Source organism: Pezoporus flaviventris, unplaced genomic scaffold (assembly GCF_033815535.1).
Source record: "Pezoporus flaviventris isolate CSIRO_AGI_PZ_B2104156 unplaced genomic scaffold, CSIRO_AGI_Pfla_v1 ptg000079l, whole genome shotgun sequence".
NCBI classification, from domain to species: domain Eukaryota; kingdom Metazoa; phylum Chordata; class Aves; order Psittaciformes; family Psittacidae; genus Pezoporus; species Pezoporus flaviventris.
In genome coordinates, this window is record NW_026892627.1 from 3,144,728 (window position 1) to 3,160,017 (window position 15,290).

Below are 15,290 nucleotides of genomic sequence, written 5' to 3' on the forward strand. Positions count from 1 at the left end.
AGGATCTACAGGCTGGACTTGGCTTATTAACAGAGGAGAAATTTCATGCAAGTCAGTTGGCTAAGACTAAGACAGGCTAAGCTCCTGTAAACGGCCAGAAAGACACACCTCCCAAAGGTGAATTATCTCATCTCACACCATGTCAATAATAAATAAACTGAACAGAGGTGCTCATTTTTTCCCTTAAGCACAAAAATACCCCAGGTGACTAACTTACAGAGGTACATTTTCTTTTCAGGTGCTTAAAATGAGGACAGAAAATCTCCTTCTGGAATTCCAGAAGGCAAACTATAAAATTATCTTCTATCCTGGCCAAGCAAAAGTATAAGAGCATTGGGCATGTCCAGGAAAATCCCATCTCACACATTTACTTATTCCCTTGTCAATTTTGTTACATTCCTCTCTGCCAGCAGACCTGGTGGCCCAAAGGTTGACTTACCTGGAATGACCCAACCACGAGCTCAAACACCAGCTTGACTTCTGCTTTGAAATTGTCAGGGAAGAAAGCAAACATGATGTAGTGAATGCCAAAGAGAGGGATCAGCAGCAAGGTGGACTTGGCCAGCCTCCTGTTGGAAAGACAAACATGAATCATAGGGAGAGAGGGAAGAGGAGCTAAAGGGCTGATGAGAAATCCTGCAGCTGAGCCCTATGCAACACTGAAACTTTAATTTGCTCCAGTACATATTTACTGATTACCTGGATCTTGATGGTGTAGCCTGTATCATGCATGTTAAGTGCCTTTGTTTGCCCTTAGGAGATGTGATATGCGCTACTTATGCTGAAGTCCTGGGAACATTCAGCCTTTTAACAGCAGTCTCAATGAGGCAGGACAGGAGGCTGTCTTTGCCCAGAAGGTGGAAGTGTCTGGGGCACAATGATATGGAGAGCGTTGAGACAGCTCCTCACAGCCTAATCTCCCCAGGATCCTTCTGACAACCAGGGCTGGGATCCAATGACACATGGAGATGGACCCTCAGCTGGCCACAGTCACTGTATGGCAGTTCAAACTAACCAAGGATCGTACTGGGAGCATTTCTATGGGCTTGCTTTCCTCCTCATTGACAGTTCTCATATAAATATATACGTGCCTCCACCTAAGGCAGAGTGAGTAGCCCTACATTATTTCTCCTTGGCCCACAGACTGAAGATGGCTGGTGATTTCAGATACAGTGACAACATAAAATGTGACATCTTTATTCCTAGTAACTACAATGGAGGTATTTCTTTCTTCCTTCTCTTTTCTTCCCCTCCCCCTGGAGATCTTTATTCATCTCTACAAACTAAATCACCAGCTAGCACTGTCTTTGTTTGCTTGGGATTTCTGAAAATTACAGCTTCTGGGACAGAAATGGTATGTTTAGCTCAGAATAATAACATGCTATTGCACAATGAATGTCTCCAAAGGAGGGGGTTGAACAGTTTTAGTTCTTAATGGTAGCAGACTAGGTAATCAGAGGTCTAATTAGGAAGAAGAGATTCTAATTTATTAAATATAATCATTATTAAAATATAGCTGATGGAATAAAATAAATCGAGGGCCTAACGATGCTTATGGGGGTTTTGGCTCCCTTGGTCATCCACATCCTCCTGCATCCTCCTGTCCCAGAGACTTCTGGAGGAATTGAAGCTACAGCTGGGATGTTTGAAATACTTGTTCTTCCATCTGCAAACCCTTCACCTCCAAAGTCTCATCAGGCTCAGTCCCATCAGACCATCTTCATTTATTTGCCATCTGCATAAGCCTGCTGGGAAGGCTGATGTGCCAGCTTTATGCAGATGATGATCATCAATGTATCTCCCGGCAGACCTTTTCAGTTTTCCCTAGGCCTGGACCAAAGACAGCTTGACATTAAGGCTGTTGTCAGAGGCTGTGGTTGCTCAGGGAAAGGCAGCTGGGTGCATCTAATTCCAGACAAAATGACTGCCTGTAGGTAGCCGAGGAACTTTCTAGGAACTGGCCTTTCCCATAGCATTCTTCACTAGCAGGTACATCCCTGCTCCTAGTGAGTAGATCCAGAAACTGAATCCTCTCGGATGTCTTGCTCTGCCAGAGGATTGTCACTGGTGACTGTCAGGGTACCATGATCCTCACTCCTAGAAGCAGCTCTGACCACTGTGATACTCTCTAGTATGACCCAGCCCTAATTCCCTCAGCTCCCAACATACAAGAAGGCAACTCATTTTCGAAGTAGGTAACAGTTCAGTGAATGTCAGCTCTGGCTTTGCAGAGATCTCTCCTTTCTCCCTAATCTTTCAGGAACAGTAAACCTAGAGGATATTGATGCAATGCTACCTTAGTGTACCATATTCATAGGTACACTGTTTGCAAGCTCCAATGGATTAGAAAATGCCATTTTATCATTGCAGATAACACTGTGGCAATGAAAAGGTCATAAATGCCAAACCTTAGGAGCCCCCTCCTCTAGTTTGCACAATACTCCAGAAGAGTCTCTTGCTCCCAGCACTGAGCTTCCCCAAAATATTGAGCGATGTTTTATATCTCAGTTTGGTTTCAAGGCAAGGTCCCTAAGGTCTAGCCCTGTGATATTTAAAAGACTCCTCCCCTAAATGCTGCAATGAGGAGTATCGCCATCTTCAGTCATGGTGTAATTTCTCCCAGAAAGCTAAAGCCTGGCTGTGCATGAGGCAGAACTGCTTGGGAGATTGTCCAAAGCTGGTTACAATTACCTGCTGGCAGCCAAAAACCTCCTTACTTGCACTTCCAGCACAGTGCACACTTCTTAGATCCACCCTCTCTGACATGATGACAGGTAATTTAGTGAAAACACATCTCCACTAGTCTGCTCTGAGTACACTCCTTGGGGTGGATAAGAATGAACCAATATTTTAGTCATCATCCTTGGACACATCACAGAAAAGTTACCCAGAAAACTTTGATGGTAATATTGATCTATGAACATGTACAGAATAGAAACAGATTAATTAACTCAAGATTTCTGTCACAGAAAACAACTTCTTTGCCTGAAATATTGCTGTCCCATTCTTGCATGCCTGTCATTTTCAGAAAACTGATTTGGGAGACTTGTTTTCACAGTTTTGCAATGCATTAAATCCCAGTTCACTATCCATCTGTAGCATTAATGAGTGAGTCAGCAATGCACCTGAATTTCCAGCCTGCAGCTAAAGTGAAACTGGTTGGAATTGAACAATACCATCAACATGTCAACTCATCATATTTTTATAAAATAAACCACATAAAATAAACAAGAGAAGGAGGGAGAAATGCAAATGAGAGATCCCCGATGTTGTTAGTTTAAAACATATTTATCTCGGATTTAGCAGGAGGAGCACACACATATTGTTAGGGGCATGTTTTTTTGCTAAGATCTCTTGGTCCTGCAGCAAAACCTCTGAAGTCAGCTGCACCATTTCAGGTAGTAAGAGAATGACCTGTAAAAGGATCTGGGTACCTACAATTGCAGATCGCACACCTAATGGCATTTATAAAAGGGTCTGGACACCAAACATCTCTATAGATAGCTGTCTACAACTTAGGACCATACTGAGAACTTCCATTGGTGGGATCCAGCCTTCAGGTTGGGACACAGTATTCATTTCCAGAGGAAAGTGTGGTGTCCCATATCCCACTATAGTCAATACAGTCAACAGAGACTTCTAGATGCCCCACAGAATCCAGCTGGTGGCCAGCTGCCACTGTATGAGGGTACAAGTCTCCCGTAGGCCCTGGGTCCTATGTGTCAGGTCCAGGCAAGTATTTCAGACATTCTAAAGCATCTTGTATAGCTTGGACACCTATAAGCGAGCAACTTACTCCTGTCCTAGTGGAACTTGGATGGTTTTTTTTTCCAGGTGGAAAAGGAAGGTGAGGAACTGTAGATACGAATATTATTTGTACTTCAGGAGTCCCTCCTGTTTGGCAGGCCAGTCTGCGTTACTTACTGCCAGGTTGTACTATGTTTGTTTACAAGGCAAAGGGAGCTTTCCTGGCAGCTCCCACTTCATTGGAAAATGTGAAGTAAAAAGCCCTGAACCCAAAGCTCAGCATGACCTCTGAGGTAATCTGGGCATAACCTTTCCAATGCATGTCGGCAGCACTTCTACTGAGATGAACGGGAGCCAACTGCTCCAGGCTGCTGCTTAGTACTAGAACATATTTCAATATGTTGATTTAATCTATGTACCTGGCCAAAGATGTTGCAATCCTGGGGGTACAAAGATACAATTCCCAATTGGAAATACATAAAGGGTGGTAATGTTGGTGTACTATGATGACAGAAAAAGAGGTAATTGGCTTTGGCTGCTGCAGGGAGAAGTTAAGGTCAAATACTGGAATTTCCTTACATAAATCTGAGACTCTCTTGAGGTAGATGAAATGCATAATTCACCGTAACAAGAGAAAAAGATTCAGTGTGGAGGCTGGTCAGTATTTAAGAAAATATTGATAGTGTCTTTCATCTTGCAGAAAGATGAACTAAGCTCAGCTTTGTCTGGGTGCCTAAGTGAAGAGCTCCCTCCAAAGACAAAGATTTATGAGCAGTGACCATGCAGACATTGGACTTTTATCTTCTCTTTTTTTTTTTTTCTAAGAAACATTTAATAAATATCCAGGATAGTTGGAATGCTGAGCCAGGACAGCGGCAAGAGTCAAAAATATTTTGGTCTGAACTTTCATTTGCATTAAAGCCAGAATAAATCAATGCAGATAAACACACGACTTGCAGTCTCAGAATACTGCAGCTAAGACCAGTCTTGGCCACTGAAACAGCACTGATCTTACTTGCATGTTCTTAGTTATAAAAAGCCCCATTAAGGTCACCTTATATCCCTGGAACGAAAGCATTATGTCAAGCAAAATTTCTGAGACAGTGTTACTTTTCAACAGTGAAGACAAATGGATGGAATTACTGAAATTATCATTACTGTTGCTCTCACTCCTTCATTGTTAATCGCAGGAGAAAGCCTTCTCACCTGTCCAAACTGATTTGAAACATGCCCTTCTGTTTTAGCAAATGCCCCTTTTTCTGATTTCTGATCAGCTTATTCAAATAACAAATACTTGATTCTGATCCGTGCAGACAGTCAAATGGGTTTCCCAAAAGACACACAATATGGTTGAAAAAGTTTAGGACTTACGAGTATTGGCTGGTCTCATTGTGTCCAACATCTGGGGAATGCAGCTTTTGGACTAGGATACGGATGATGCAAATGAAGAGAATGAAGTTCACCTGTTGGGATGGAAGAAAGGAAACAGAGAGAGAAATAAAAGTTACTAATTTGCTTGGGTGAAAACAGCCCATCATTAGAGGGGACTTCCTTTCACAGCAATATTTTTGCCATGGAGCAAGCTGCTGTTAAAAAGCCATGAGCAGAGAAACCCAATCTGGGAGCACAAAGTAAACCGACACAGGATGCAGCCATCTTGGGCCTGACATCAGCCTGCTTGGGACTTTGTGTGATACATCCCAAGTATGATGATGTCAAACCCATAGAGCACAGCTATGCACGACGTCCTGCTGTGTGGGGGATTGCCGACGACAGGGTAGGAAAAGAGCCTTGGGAGTTAGTAGAGCGACGGATGTCAAAGCCCTCAGGAGACGGTGACATGGGACCGGATGCTGAGCATGTCAAAGACTGAGGTGGTGAGCCAAGAAAACCAAAACAAAACACAAAGCAGCACTCACTCAATGCTATCGGGCATGTCTACTCTGGAAAGAAGCTGGAGACCTTGTATAGCAGAAACAGACCTTACTGACATAAACATTGTCTCCTAGGATGTTAGACCAGGAGTCTAGCTAATACCTGAATTTTAAATGATGCTGTTCCCTCTCAGAGTGCTCCACCAACATACTCAAGCAATGTTAAACTTATTTAATAGCAAAGGTTAGAGCTAGGAATTGCAATTCCTTAACGGCATGTAGTAGATGGCATGAACTGAATACAGATCTACTTGCTTTTAAGGTCCTGTTCATGGAATCATGCTGTTATTTATGCAATGTATACAACAGAAACGTGATAAGAGACCTCTGTGGACTTAGTTTAGCTTTAGTTTGGCAGACAACCTTCTTCTTTATCTTTTTATGGTTAGAAAATGCACAAATGATTCTGATTTTGAGAGACCCAATGGCTGGAAGGGATTGTGCTAACCAGCCAAGCCGATTTCCTGCAAAAACAGACTGTAAAATTTCCTCCAGCAATTCCTACATTTGTCTCAACAACAGGTGGATAAAGCAGACAGCAGCACATGTCTCAATTAGACACTCTTTTTTTCAAAGGCTTTGAATGATTCAAAATTAATTGTATTTCTTGGTTCTGATGCATTGCATCATTTTTTATCTATCCCATGTCATTTATCATAATTTCTGTTCATATTTATTTGCTTATAAAAATGGGTTGCATTGACTTGGTGGCAAGTAAAATCTATCAGCTCAAGACAGCATTATCTAGATCAATTACTCTAATAAGCTTTGATAGCACACAAGCTTCAGCAAGGAAGGTAAGATCAGAGCAGTTTGCTCATAGTCGTCAAAAGCAAACATGGGGAAGAACAGTGGTGAATCAGGTGGAGTGTGATTATAGGCTTAGTACAGCCTTAGTATTGCATGGTATGGCTATCAGGCTGCTGGAGAAGTTGTTTAGTTTATTTTTCAACCTAGAGTATAATCAAAGGCACTTGATTTGTTCCCAGTGCTTAATATCTTACATATCTATCTTAAATATCTGATATATTTTATGTATCTGTATTTCTTCCTTCCAATGATATCCATGCTTTATTCCCATGGATATGGAGAAAATGTTGCATTTCTCCCTGAAGAAAACTGCTTTTCATCAGATAGCAGTTATCACTCCCTTCTTTTGTGGCAGGTTTATATGATGTCTGCAGAAGGATAGTCAGAAATTTCTGGGTGAATTCTGTTTGGCAACAAGGAAATGATTTATTGATCATATGCTGACGAGAACAGCATGCATTTCTTGACCAAAAAGATTGCCTTGCTAAAGGAAAAATGCTGTCTATAGCTTTCTATGATAATATAAATATTTTGCAATGTGTCATCTACTTATTGTATTTCTTTTCAGTGAGGTGAACAGAGTAAGATGGAATTACTCAAAATGTTTTAGTTTGGGATCCCTGTATGGCAAATACTACAGAAAAAAGTCTTCTTGTAAAGGTCATAATGTATTTGGAATAAGAAAAATGTATGTCTAAGAAAAGATTTCTGTCTAAAAGAGACATATTTGGTTTGATTTTTGTTGCATTCTTTTTCTTCCCTTCCCACATACTTGAATTTATTTAAGAAAACTCAAAGCTAAGTTTAATTTAAGTTCATTTTACTTTAAGTTTTGGCTTGATAGCTGACAGAGGAAAAATGTAATATTCAACGAGGATGGAACGACTCTAAGTTCCTCACAAGTGTCATGGTTTCTGTGGGCAGAATTGATCATATCCAGAGAATTAAAAAGTCAAGTGCTTCTGTGATTTATCTGGACATTAGCCAAGCTTCTCAAGGACTTCAAAACCACAACTACATGCTGGATGCTATAGTAAGAGCCAAATATCTGTGGAAAGCATCTAAATTCTTTTTACCTAGGTAGAAATTTGTGGTAGGACTCATCCCAATTTTACTTTATAGTGTTGACATCTATAATTGAACAACTAGGCTCTACATATGGTCAGTTCAGAAAATAAAACCATTCATGGCACAATTCATCTGATGTAATTTAGACATCCACTGATTCATTAGACAAGATGAGCATTTCCTGGATCTCTAACCATGTTCCTCAACCTCCTTGTGCTGCACACACCCATGGCCACTGCCCCAGGCAACTAGCTGAGATGGAAGTGGTCAAAGTTAAATGAAATGAGCTCCACCTTGGTTGCACTCAAACTCTTCCTATGGTTAAAGTTGTTTATCAGGAGGGTGAACTTCCTCAACCTAAACCAGACATGCGATATACAGTGGGATTTTATCTGTCAATGAATTTCTGTTGGACATTTACAGAACACTTCTTAACACCTCTTCATCCCCCACACTTAGTATTAAGATGGCTTTGCAGCCAGCAGAATGTGCTGATACTTTACCAAAATAGACACCAAAATAGGAGTTTTAATGATCCACCAGAATGGGGATTCCACTATTTCCTCCCAGCACCTGAAAAGAAACAAAACCAGACTTAAAACATCAAGCAAAGCAAACAAGCAGCTATGTAACCTTCTCTGGTACCTGGTTCCCTAAATAATGAAGATAGCTATGATAGGTTATGTGAAGAGGAGCAAATCTGGTGTGCATGAAGTGGGAAGGGCTAAAGACTTGCTTTGCAGCGGCTCTGAGTACTGGGAGTTAGGAGGAGCCCCTGTGGGTTCTTTTCCCCTTGGTAATGGAGCGGGCTGGAGAATGTTATGTCAGTATGAACGTGGGGGAGGATGGTGATTCACTTAATTTCTCCTGCACTGAGGTCTGATACAAGGAAATGCCATCAAAATCACAGATTCATGAGGCCTCCGATGCTATCCACTATCATGGATGGGGGTTTTGTTAAGCACAGAGCAATTGGCACCATCAGAAACAAAACCAACCATGCCCTTCTGAAAAAGACTATAGGCAGCCTGTGGCAGGTTTAGTCCAACTAAATCTGTATAGCTGCCTGAGTTATGGATCTAGTCAGAAAACTCCATAGAGTCCAGGGTATGATTTATTTCCTGAAGCGAGAATTGTCTGCAAACCACACCACTCGCCTAAGTCACTTGGAAGTATATTTTAAAGCTAACAAGGAAAGGACAGAATAGGAATGATGTGGAAACAACTAGCATTGCCTGGGACACATTTATCTTCAGACCTTACAGGAGTCAGGGGGCAGAAGGTGCATTTTTAGGAGATCATTGATGAAAATTGGTCTGCATTCATGTTAGAAACAGATTAGTTTCTAACAGACAATTTCACCTGCATTCAGCTCACCTAATTCAAAATGCTGTAAGCACAGGTAATAGATGAAGAGAGGTACTTTTAGGGCACAGTTCTTGAGACCTATTTTAGGCATCAATTTTGTGATGAGAAGAATTGTGCTTCATGGACTGCACTGACTAAATCCCCAGTAGCTATAAAAGGAGACTAAAATGAACTGCTCACACACAGATGTTTATATTTTCTCAGGTGCATGTTGCCCATTCATTTAGAATTAAAGTGGCCCTAATTATCTCTAGTGCACTTCATCTTAAAAATAAGATGAATGAAGGTCACTTTAATTTGAAGTTAGAAAGTTTAGGCTTAATGTTGTTTAATCCATTTTACATAATTAGATTTTATTTAATCTGGATTAATTTCCTGTAATTTCTCTCTGTTGGCAATTTTAATATGGAAAAAAAATCTAAGTTAGGTATTAGCATACCCTGTAAATTCACACTTTGTTTTACTTGGCACAAAAATGTAGAGCTTTAAAGCCTCCAGAAAATGCAAAGTAGTCTGTATTTTTATTAAGAATTGCTGGAGCTGAGTGGGAATATATGGTAAGAAGAATTGGTATCCAGACTGGTGAAATCCTTTGGCCTCTATCTCATTGTAGAGGCTATTTATTAGCAGTGTAAATAAGGTCAGTTTTATGCAGATAGATTGAAACCATAAAAGAAGTCAGTAGCCCTCAGGAAATGTGTTAGCATGACTATAAATCAAAAATGCAATGAGAAGTCTGAGCTGCTTTTCGTACTGAAATAAGGACAAATCAGGACACATCTGGAGAGAGAGAATGCAAAGGAGAAAATGGAGTTAACCATATGCTGCAAATGCAAGAAACAAGGGCACACACAGTGAGTACATAATAAGCATCAGATTCTGTAACTCTGGCGTGTTTCCTCAGAAAAGCCTTTCAATTACTACAGTTTGACTACTTGAGTAAGAGCATGAAGGAGGATTGCAGGATCGGATCCTATATACTTGCAAATATCCTCGGACAGCTCTGATATCTGCCTCATTTACTTAGCTGTATTATCTCTGCTCCTTATGTAAAATACCAAAGGATGATACTAGGTTAAAGAGGATGAAGAACAGATCCTAAGATCTGCTTGGGAAAAAAAAAATAACCAAGTAGTTTTTAGACATCTTCTGTGGGAAGAGCTAATGGGAGTGTTTATAAAGTGTCTGATGCCTGGGCATATGCAGGGTCAGTTCTGTAGGATTTAAAGCTCTGCTCTGAGCATGAGACAGCTGCTCAGCTGGTATCTTTATTATACACAGGATCACAGAGCAAAACGCTACCATCAGGGCTTGTTCACAAATTCCCTGCAAATATCCTGACCAAGGGATTGGGAAACAAAGAGGCTGATCAAGTTGACATAAACCATGTGTCTTCAGGAAGACCTTTGAGTGTTTCCCAGGTCTGACTGTCACTGAGGTTAGGGAAGGATGGCTGGGTTACTAAAACTGCAGGGCACTCCTTGGCCTTCCTTAGAGATAAAGGAAGGAAGAATTATAAAGGAAAGTTAAGTCCACAGGCTTACCCAACATCGAAAAAGTAAATCCTGACAATTGTCCAAGCAGTGATGAACACAGAGGGGGCACCTGACAAGAGAAGAGATGGTCAGAAATCATTATCCAAGTTTCCAGGGCTGTTCTCTCCCAACTCTCCAACTCTCCTAACTAACTAAGGTGATGCCTTCCCTGAAGAGTCAGCAAAGGCTTCACATTCTCAGTTCCCACATACCAAACAAGCAACATTTGCCTTTCTTTCCTTTATTTATCTTCCTGTTGCAGTGCTTACAAAAAAAAAACCCACCTTTTGATGGTGAAATTCAAGGAATAGGAACCAGTTTAGACATCTACAGTTTGGACACCTGTATCTAAGTCAGTCACCACAGGCTCTCTTTAGCATCGATGTGAAGAAATACGTACTTCCAACACACAGAGCACCTGAGATACACTAGATGTTTGTTTTAGGACAGGAAATATGCTCTTGACTGTATTGCCTGGTCTTCACAGACTAAAAAGGGAGCTTGGGGTGACAGATTCACAAGTAGATGTCTGTAGTTGGCCAGATGATCCCACCTCTGCTGCTCACTCCATCATCTTCTATCTGACTAGTGTTGTCTTGTTCCACCCTTGTGATACCACTTTGTCTCTTGTCTTTGATTAGATTTAAACTGCAAATACTCCAGGAAGGACATGTTCTGTGCTAGTCACAGCATTGCATATTGTTTATTATCAGTGATTTCTGAGTGCAATGGTAATAACAGTAAGAACTGTAATGAGTGCATCCAAATTATTAATTCCTGCACAATCCGTTTTGGATTCATCACCAATGCTCTTGCAAATGATTGATGACTTAAAGGCCAGAAGATCCTTCAAGCATCTATCATTCCCTTGAATTGTCCTTCCTCATCCAAGCAACCTCAGAATACATTACAAGTGCAAGATATCCCCTCTGATTTAAAATCATTAGCTTCATACATTTTTCTTTAAAATCTGCCAGCTCTGCTGCACTGAAAGAATGGGTATCTATGCACAAAACAGGTTTAAAGAAGGTCTGACCTGATTAACTGCATCTGAAACAAAGCCTGCTAACAACATCTTGTCTTATGCTTACAGCACAGAGAATTGCGTCTCTTCTGCAGTGTGAATCCAAGCATAACTTCTGTCACTCTCAGGGGAACTAACTCTACGGCTAACTGAGCAAATCCCGAGTCCAGGCATACCCCTGTATATGACACAATTTTATTTTCTCTTTTCTTTTCAAGATTCTTCCCTCCTCTAATTACTTCTCAGTCTCAGCTATTGAGAGCATGTAATAGAAAGACATTTTGCTTGCATAAATCTTCAGCTAATGGCTTAAAGGGGAAAAGAGGTCTCTGTTTCTTCTTTGGAGAAAGAGAAGAAGTTGATTGGGTAGGATTAATTTGCCTAAGTTTGCAATCCAGCTCTGACTTACTTTGTGAAGAGTTTAATTATGTCTTTATTTTATTTTATTTATTATTTCATTTTATTTTACTTCTATTTTATTATGTGTTTGAGTCTAGACTTATATTAAAGCTGGAGAAATCAGTAAGCAAAAGGTTACCAGCATTAGCACACAGGTGATGGGATCTCAGGATAGCTAGCTGGCCTGAATTCAGTAAAAGTGAGAGTGATGGACTGCAGTGTCTGGTTCGTTCCAGGAGCCCTGCTTTGCTGGGATCCATCCTTACAATATAAGAGCAATGCATGATACCAACTTTGGGATCCTAGTCAGGATTAAAGGGCTAAATGACTATAAAGATGAGGAGGAGTTTCAGTTCTGAAAGACACTGAGGTGCTCAGCTATCAATTAACCTAGCACAAATTAAGTTCTTAAATGCCTTTGAAGATTTAGGTTAATGGAATTAGGCTAAACTCCCCTGGCCATCACTTGATCTTGCTCCTGGTTGCACTAACAATCCTTGGCAGCAAGGTTAAAGGTCTGTGTATCAAACTGCTGTTAAAAATGACTGTCAGGATCATCCCTTCACACAGTTTTGAGAAGATGCATACCCCAGCCAATCAAGATGTACCACCAAAAGTACTTCCTCTCTGAAAAGAAGGAGATGACCAACAGGGTGTGGAGATACAGCCCCTCCACCAGGAGCCAGAAGAAGTTGGCCATGATGCAGTACTGGAAGAAAACCATCATGGCTTTGCAGCCTACCTGGAAGAGAAGAAACAAACAGTGGTGAATTGTTTCCATAGTAAACACAAAGAATAACCAGTAATCTTGCTGTGTGCATATCTTTGGGATCGCTTTGTACAGCACCCGAAGCCCTTAAGGGAAAAAAAATTAAAGCCAAAAGTCCTAAAGCTTGCTTGGGGTGGACATGCTTGATACACGTTAACCCCTGCATCCTTGATAGACCCAGATCATGTCTGGATGCTGTTTCACCGTGTGAGCCTGCAGATACCCTCAAGCTTGAAAATCCTGTTGAAGAGTCACAAACTGATATGCCGGACCATGATCCCTACCAGCATGGTTGCTGCTCTCTGTAGGTTTTGGATGTACATCTGTGGGAAGTTGACTTAGTGGCAGAGTGGATGCCAGAAGGTCCTGCCCTGAAGTGTAGTCACCAGCCTCTGCTCTGCCAGGCATGGGTCCATGGGGCTGAGCTGTGAAGCAAACCATTGCACTGGTACAGAAGAACCTTCTGAAAAAGGCACTACTTTGAACTGAGACCAACCCATTGACTGATTTATGGTGTAGCAAACACACACTTGGGTCAGCATGACTGAGTGATCTGTACTGAAGAATAAACAAGAGTGTGTGGGAATTTCTTATGATATTTTTGGCACTAAAGTCAGCATCTTGAGATATGATGCTCTGAGTGACTTGGACATCATAGTTCCCCCCATCATTCTCAGTGGGGCTGCTTGCTGGCATTACCTGGCTCCTTAAACCAAAAGAAATGAAGCCTCTGACTTGAACAAACTGATTTCCCAGCATAAAAGAACAGCAGCAACAAAAATTTATGTTAATTAGCCCTTGAAAACAAAGTCCAGTTGTAATCAATCCACAGTAGATACTGCAAAAGAAAAAAAATGAAGGAGTTTGAGACATGAGTTTGAAGAAAGCCAAGTCTACAAAGAATTGTGGATACTTAGGGAAAGAAGGACTGGAATATATATTTTTAAAATAAAGGATAAGAAGGAGAAGCAGTGCAAATACTAATGAGCACAGACAGATTTGATTGCATTGGAAAGGGAGATATTTGAAAGGGAAGGAGGATTGTTTTTCCTCAGGAAATGAATAATTAAACACAGTAGCTTGCTGTGTGAATATTTCATTGCAGCACAGGTAATGGGAACAGCCACCTTATAAAGGAAAAAAAAAGGAAAATTTCTTTCTGACACTTGAGAGGCCAAACTGACTGCAAAACACCCAAAGGTAGAAATCAGCTGCTCAATAAAGTATGTCAGCCCTGGCCATTGCCCCCACATGTGATGTATCCAGGTTCAGCTGCAGTCTTACAAGTGATCATTGGTTGCATTGTTACATACATCCGCACTGCGATGTTGATTCAGTGATAGCGTCATTGCATTCTGCGAGACTGCTTGGGTAATACCCTGTATTTACTAGGGCAGGGCTTCAAATACCTGCCTGCTAGGACTCTCTGGTTAGTGGCTTTTCCCTGGTGTTCTGCACATGTAACATGTTGAATTTAGAGTAACAATTGATTTGCAATGGCAACAAGCTCATATTCCCCGTCCCCCTTCTGCTGCAAACAGTTGCCATGAAACACACTGATTAAAAAGAGAAGTTTGGAAAGTGTTTTCTCAATGCCACGTGTTTTGGAGAGGGACTTGTCCCCACTGATCACTCAAAATTCATTCAACCGTCCCTTAGCACCCATCAGTATATCACACTGGGTATCCTCATGGGCTCCTCCGCATCAATTTATATGTGAGGCAGATGGCATAAGCAGAGAGTTGCTTCAGGGTGGTGATGGGGGAAGGTGGAGGCAGAGAAGGCAGTTAACTCCCAGAGAGGGAAGCTGACGAGTGCTGGGGATTAAGCAGCATCTTCCCTACGGCATCCTTATCTCTTCATTTCTCCCTGTCACTCTGTGTGTATGGATATGGGACATTGTCACACCCCATTTCTTTTGCCCCAAACCCAACTGCCTGCTTGGTGTGTCTACAGCCAGTGGGAATTTGTGGGTGTCAGCCCTACTGGGGTTACTGACTTCTTTCATGGTTTCACTTTATCAGTATTTGGCCCAAATTCAGCAGCTCACAGGTGAGACATGAGGTTTAAGGGAGCAGTTTTGATGCATCTCAACCACACAGTCCTCAAACATAGATTTGCTTTCAGGATTAAACATTGGGGAACCCTTTCTGGATGGTTCCCCTAAAGCTATGGCAGAGGCATGAGGCTGGAGGAACTGCAAGTCTTCATGGGACGTGGAAAGTCTTCATGGAACATGCAAGTCTTCATGGAACAAGGAAAGGCTGCTCACAAGAAGTGCACTCAATTTCTGCCTAATAGAGACTCTCAGACAGGGATGCTGAGTTTGTAGAGCTATTGCTGTCAGAGAGGAAGTCATGATGAACTCAGTCTGTGGCAGCAGAAGCCACAGAATCTTGGGGGTCCAAATCCATTACCTCTTCTCCTAGTACCCAGTATTAGCAACTATTGCTTCTGTGTTAGTACCTGGCTCTGCCTCCTTCCCTAACCTGGTGGTAGCTTGTGACAGACTTGAGGTAGATCATGCACATCCGCAGCAGCTGAGCTTTGGCAACTTCTCTGGGGGGGGACCTGTAGCATTGATTCTACATCATCTACAGTTGATGCAGATCAATTCTTTGATCCATGCTGAGGAT

The 15,290-nt window shown here is 41.5% G+C and overlaps 1 protein-coding gene across 1 annotated transcript in view; it reads right to left on the minus strand.

The window, feature by feature from the left end:
* Positions 1 to 15,290, minus strand: part of VIPR1 (vasoactive intestinal peptide receptor 1) — a 104,138-nt gene that overhangs the window by 3,531 nt on the left and 85,317 nt on the right. Inside the window, exons 7-11 of the mRNA XM_061474415.1 lie at positions 12,474 to 12,627; positions 10,472 to 10,532; positions 8,063 to 8,132; positions 5,119 to 5,210; positions 440 to 569 (exon numbers count right to left, since the gene is read on the minus strand). Of these exons, the coding sequence (XP_061330399.1) occupies positions 440 to 569; positions 5,119 to 5,210; positions 8,063 to 8,132; positions 10,472 to 10,532; positions 12,474 to 12,627 (507 nt within the window). The remainder of the gene's footprint in view (positions 1 to 439; positions 570 to 5,118; positions 5,211 to 8,062; positions 8,133 to 10,471; positions 10,533 to 12,473; positions 12,628 to 15,290) is intronic.